Below are 5,696 nucleotides of genomic sequence, written 5' to 3'. Positions count from 1 at the left end.
AAAACAAGCCAAAAATTTACAAAATTAGGCCAAAATTGGCGTTATTTTTGGATTTTTTAACTTTTTTTGAAATAAATACAGTTTAAAAAAAAATTGCTAAAACTGACTAAAATTTACCAAATTATGTTAATTTTACCTTGTTTTGCTCAATTTAGTACGTCTTTGAATCAAAGACTTATTTATTTTGCACGATTTTGTCAAAACATTTTTAAAAATTGCAAAATAAATTTAAATTTAGCTTGTTTTTGAATAAATTTTTTTTCAAAAAATAAGTCAAAAAACTTATTTAGTTAAATTTTTATAAAGCAAAGTTATTTTTTCCAGAGCAAATAGTGTATGTTTTTGGTGTTAAAACTACACCTACAAAGGGGATAAAACAGGATGTTACACTTTTTATGGAAAAAACTCTCTCTGAAAGAGGGTTTTTTAAAAATTAAATTTTAACTATCTTAACCTCACTTTTTTAGTGACAAATTTAGTTCCTTCGCTTTTTTCACATTTAAAGCGCGGTTTACACAATATATTATGCCAATTTCAATGAAACGGATTATATTTTCGAAATTTTATTATAGAATTGCCATTTGGCGACGTCCTGGATGTTGGCAATGGAACGTCTTGTGATAAAAATCGCGGAACAATCATCCAAAGTCCACAAAGAGTTCCGGTTGTATATGAGTTCAATGCCATCAAAGTCATTTCCGGTTTCCGTTTTGCAAAATTCAGTGAAAGTAACCAATGAACCACCGAAAGGGATTAGGGCTAATATCAAAAGGGCGTTTACCGATATGCAACAGGAGTTTTTCGAGGAACATCGTGAGTTATCAATTTTCGAGTTAAGGGCCCCAATTTAGGGAAATTTGTAGCTTTGAAGCAAGACTGGAGATGTATGATTTTTGGTACTTGTATGTTTCATGCCATCATTCAAGAACGAAAGAAATTCGGCCCTTTGGGTTGGAATATCACTTATGAATTCAACGACAGTGATCGAGAATTTGCGTTTAATACTTTGAAAATGTTTTGTGCCGAAGGGACGATCCCTTGGGATGCTTTGGAATATTTAACAGGAGAGATTACGTATGGTGGACGTGTGACGGATTATTGGGATTTGCGTTGTTTGAAAACTATTTTAAAGATTTTTTTCTCGCCTCAAATACTCAAACCGCATTATAAGTATTCGCCCAAGGGGATTTATTACTGTCCTAGTTTTACGAAACTTGAGAAATATCAAGAGTTTATTGATGGTCTTCCGATTTTGGAAGAACCGGAGATTTTTGGAATGCACGAAAATGCAAATATCGCATATCAAATAAAAGAGACACAAAATATACTTTTGACGATTATGGAGAGTCAACCGCATACTTCGGGGGGCGCTGAAGGCCAACAAACCGATAATATCGTCTATGATTTAGCGAATTTAGTGACTGATTGTTTAATGACGAAAATATCGATGGATGAAGCCAATGTTAACATGTTTAAGGTGAGTGAATTTCATCGTTTCTTATATACAGGGTGCGCCCCAAATAAAATGCTATGTACGGTAAAACATGACAAAAATGTTCTATTCTATCTATAAAAATTTCGAAGTTATGAGAGTTTAAATTTTTCACTTTGACTCTATTTATTTCTGTTGGAGAAAAATAAATAAATGTCAAAATTGTTTCACAATATTACTTGAAATTTTTCTCTAAGGCGCTGATATTTGGAGGTTTTAAATTTTTGAAAAATTCAAGAAATTTGAAACAGCTTTTTACATTTAAAAATTGCAATTTTAAACATTAGAAAAAACTCTTCAAACAACAAAATATTTTTCTGTGAAATTTCATATTTCATCGCATATTTCGAGATCGCGAAATGAAAATATTTTCCAAAAAAAAAATCCAAATAAATAAAAATAAAAAAGTCATTGAGATTAATTCAAGTCAAAACCAACAAGAATTTTGAGAACAAAAAGAAAAAAATGTTACTTTTTTCAAAATATAAACTTAAAACTAAAATTTGCAAAAATTACAGGAAATCAGAAACTGAAAAACTGTCTTAAGAAACAGTAAAAAATAAAAATAAAAAAATGTCAAATGTCAATTTTTTTTAATAGATAGAATTTTTTTAACATTCTTTCCATGTTTCTGGTATCTTATCTTAATTGATTTTTTTCTCTGGGGCGCGAATTCTGGCACACCCTGTATTTGGAGGTTTTAAATTGTTTTAAAATTCAAGAAATTAGGAAAAAATAACTTTTTCTTTCCAAATTCTTGAGAAGAAATAAAATAATAAGAAAAATAGACAGCTTTTTCCATTTAAAATTGCAATTTTTAACATTACAAAAAAACTCTTTAACCAACTAAATATTCTTCTGTTATTTTCTCCTCAAATGTTTTCAGATTTTAATTAAGAAACTCTGAAACAATCTCAGATTATAAGATTGAGAAATGAAAAAACTTTCCAAAAAAAACAAATTCAAATAAGTAAAAATTAAAAGCTCAATGAGATTAATTCAAGTCAAAACCAAGAATTTTCAGAAGAAAAAAAAATGGTTAATTATTTCCAAATATATCTTAAAACTAAAATTTGCGAAAATTACAGGAAATCAGAAATTGAAGTCTTGAAAAAGAGTAAAAAAATAAAAATAGAGAAATGTCAAAAAATGTGTGACAAAATTGTTTGACAGATAGAATTTTTTAAACATTTTTTCCATGATCCTGGTATCTTATCTTACTTGAAATTTTTATCTAGGGTGCGAATTCTGGGTATTTGGAGGTTTTAAATTTTTGAAAAATTCAAGAAATTAGAAAAAAAACAACTTTTTGAAATCTTCCAAATTCTTGAGAAAAAATAAGGTGATAGACAATTTTCAACATTAGAAAAAAACTTTTCAACCAATTAAATATTCTTCTGTTATTTTCTCCTCAAATGTTTTCAAATTTTGATTAAGAAACTCTGAAACAATCTCATTTCAAGATAGCAAAAAGAAAAAAATTTCCAAATAATAAAACAACAAGCTCAAAAAAAAATCCAAATAAATAAAAAGTTGATTGAGATTTAGGGCAGTAATAATTCAAGTCAAAACCAACAAGAATTTTGAGAAGAAAAAGAAAAATATAAACTTAAAACTAAAATTTGGAAAAATTACAAGAAATCAGAAATTGGAATCCTGAAAGAGTAAAAAAAAATAAAAATAGAGAAATGACAACTGTCGAAATTTTTTGACAGATATATTTTTTCCATGTTTCTGGTATCTTATTTTACTTGAATTTTTTCTCTGGGGCGCGAGTTCTGACACACCCTATATAAAAATTACAGAGAGACGACAAAGGCCGATTACCCTCACTCACAACTGTCTTAATTCAAGAAGTCGACCGTTATAACATTTTACTCAAATTGATACACAACTCAATGGARAATTTGAAAAAGGCAATCAAAGGTTTAGTTGTCATGTCGGACGCTTTGGAGGAGGTTTATGTCGCCTTCACCAACAATCAAGTACCGAAAATGTGGTCGAAAAAAAGCTACAATTCATTGAAAAGTCTTGGAAGTTGGATACGAGACTTGGTGTTACGACTCGATTTCATTAAAGTTTGTTTATTAAAATGTAATTTTTCAAATTTTTAACTAATTAATTGTAGATTTGGGTGCGTTCAGGTCCTCCAGCTTCGTACTGGCTATCGGGTTTCTACTTCCCTCAAGGTTTCCTAACCGGAACTTTACAAACCCATGCCAGAAAGTATAACTTACCGATCGATCAACTCAAATTCGATTTTGAGGTACAAAAAGTATGGATTGAACAGGAACAAGTGAAGAAGATTCACGATGAGGAACAACACGAAGTAGAGCTAAATTTAATTTAATTTAATCATTGATTGAATTTTTTAGAATTTGGAAGTTTATAAAGGTTTGCATCATCCGCAAGATGGGGCTATAGTTCATGGGCTTTTCCTCGATGCAGGCCGATGGGACACACCAACTCATAAATTAGTTGATGCCAAACCTGGTTTGATTTATAGTCGTAGAAAAAATCTTGTGTAATACTCGCGTTTTAGGTGAAATTAATCCCTTACTACCGGCTATTTGGATGTTACCAAAGACTAATTTACCCCCAAATGATAAAAGATATGTGACTCCATTGTACAAGACATCGATACGTGCAGGTGTCTTATCGACAACAGGACACAGTACGAATTTCGTAATCGCTGTTTTGTTACCAACTGATAAACCACAAAGTTACTGGATATTGAAAGGAACTGCATTATTGACACAAATCACTGATTGATTATTTTTATTTGATTTACGAAGAAGACGCGATTAGAGTTTGTTGCAAATGTAAAATTTCATCGGGAATTGCTTCTTTGAGACACTTTCGGGACGCCTCGGAGTAATTCGTGAACGTTTCAAGGAAACTCATGGCTAGGGATACTTCTAAAGGCAAGTCGGTGCTTTTAACACTAAAAAAAAACGTTTAAAACTGAAATTGACAAGTTTTTTACCCACCTTATGTTGTATCTAGTCAATTGTGTGATATAATCACTTAATAAGTTGATAAAACTTTCGTTTAATTTGTTATGGAATTGTTTGATGAGAGTGTGAATTGAGACAGCAAATGTGGTCCCATCGATTTGGTCCGTATTTCGTTTGTTTCGTGGGAAAAAAACTTTGTGTAAATGTGCAATCACAAAAACGAAAATTGTGATATAATGATTGTTGTCGAACTTTGACGTGATGTAGATTTTATTAAATGGGTTATTTAAGCCCGAGTAATCGAAATAGTGTGATAGTGTGGACATGATTTCCTCACTTGGGGCACATTCACCATTAACAATGTCGAGTAATAAAGCCCTGAAACAATTATTTGAGTGGAAAAAATCGCAAAATTGCTTTACTTATTGAGTGAACGTAGTGACGATTCCAAATTTTTCGCATTAAACTTGCACGCTTTATTCAAATGAAATGCAATTAAATTCCTCAATAATTGCAATTGGCCCACGAGTAGAACACAATCAAGAAACTCAAACCAAATTTTCGTTGTTCGATTTACACAATTTTGGTAAAATTTGACCGGATTTGTGACGTTTTCACTCGAAATGATATCTTTATGAATGCTAGTCAAAATATTACACCATGTGTTCGTTTTGGTGTCTTTCATTTCCAAGAAACCGGTCAATTTTTGCAAATTGGTGATTATCATGAAGGAGAAAAGCCGGTCAAGGCCCACCAACCCAGCAATTTCAATGGCAGATGCGACCAACGCTATGGTTTCTTTGTTAAAAATGGGTTTGTGTGTCTTGATGTCGTACCAAGACGATGTTTGTTCCAAATAAACGGACTGTCTAAGAAAACAATTTGGAAGTGTTGTGTGAAAACATGAAAATTGACTCACTTGGGGTCTGTTAATTTGATTATTTCTCGTGCTAATCGCCCAATGAAATTTTCACTAAAACAATCGGTACTTGGATAGAGAGGAATTGGGACGTAGCGACTCTGAAAAGTGCTCTCCCAAGTGTGGATTTTGTTACGCAAAAAACCGTTGCATTCCTGCTCAACGTTGTAGTTGATGATTCGAGTCACCTCTTCTTGCCAGATTTTCAAACCGTTTATGTTGATATAATCCTGCAAAAGTGCTATTATTAGGCAACCAGTTATACGTGCAAAGTGTCATCTATTAGGCAACCAGTTATACATATACAAACTGTAGTCCATTTTTTAAA

The 5,696-nt window shown here is 31.6% G+C and overlaps 2 protein-coding genes across 3 annotated transcripts in view; one reads left to right on the top strand and one right to left on the bottom strand.

Moving 5' to 3' along the window:
• LOC123014957 (dynein axonemal heavy chain 6) overlaps positions 1-5,563 on the top strand; it is a 33,242-nt gene extending 27,679 nt beyond the window's left edge. For both annotated transcript variants that reach the window (XM_044414305.1, XM_044414304.1), the window contains exons 29-34: positions 573-813; positions 864-1,477; positions 3,298-3,570; positions 3,621-3,821; positions 3,868-3,985; positions 4,035-5,563. In XM_044414305.1, coding sequence (XP_044270240.1) covers positions 573-813; positions 864-1,477; positions 3,298-3,570; positions 3,621-3,821; positions 3,868-3,985; positions 4,035-4,264 — 1,677 coding nt within the window. In that variant the 3' untranslated portion in view covers positions 4,265-5,563. The remainder of the gene's footprint in view (positions 1-572; positions 814-863; positions 1,478-3,297; positions 3,571-3,620; positions 3,822-3,867; positions 3,986-4,034) is intronic.
• The window catches only part of LOC123014966 (WASH complex subunit 5-like), a 6,416-nt gene continuing 4,975 nt past the window's right edge, over positions 4,256-5,696 (bottom strand). The window contains exons 6-9 of the mRNA XM_044414320.1: positions 5,369-5,615; positions 4,872-5,318; positions 4,483-4,827; positions 4,256-4,436 (exon numbers count right to left, since the gene is read on the bottom strand). Of these exons, the coding sequence (XP_044270255.1) occupies positions 4,280-4,436; positions 4,483-4,827; positions 4,872-5,318; positions 5,369-5,615 (1,196 nt within the window). The 3' untranslated portion in view covers positions 4,256-4,279. The remainder of the gene's footprint in view (positions 4,437-4,482; positions 4,828-4,871; positions 5,319-5,368; positions 5,616-5,696) is intronic.

This window comes from Tribolium madens, unplaced genomic scaffold (genome assembly GCF_015345945.1).
Source record: "Tribolium madens isolate multiple individuals breed KSU strain unplaced genomic scaffold, Tmad_KSU_1.1 Scaffold_97;HRSCAF=244;Tcas5.2_LG3a, whole genome shotgun sequence".
NCBI lineage: Eukaryota > Metazoa > Arthropoda > Insecta > Coleoptera > Tenebrionidae > Tribolium > Tribolium madens.
Note: the sequence above shows the minus strand (reverse complement) of the source record. Positions and strands in the feature narration are given on the sequence as shown.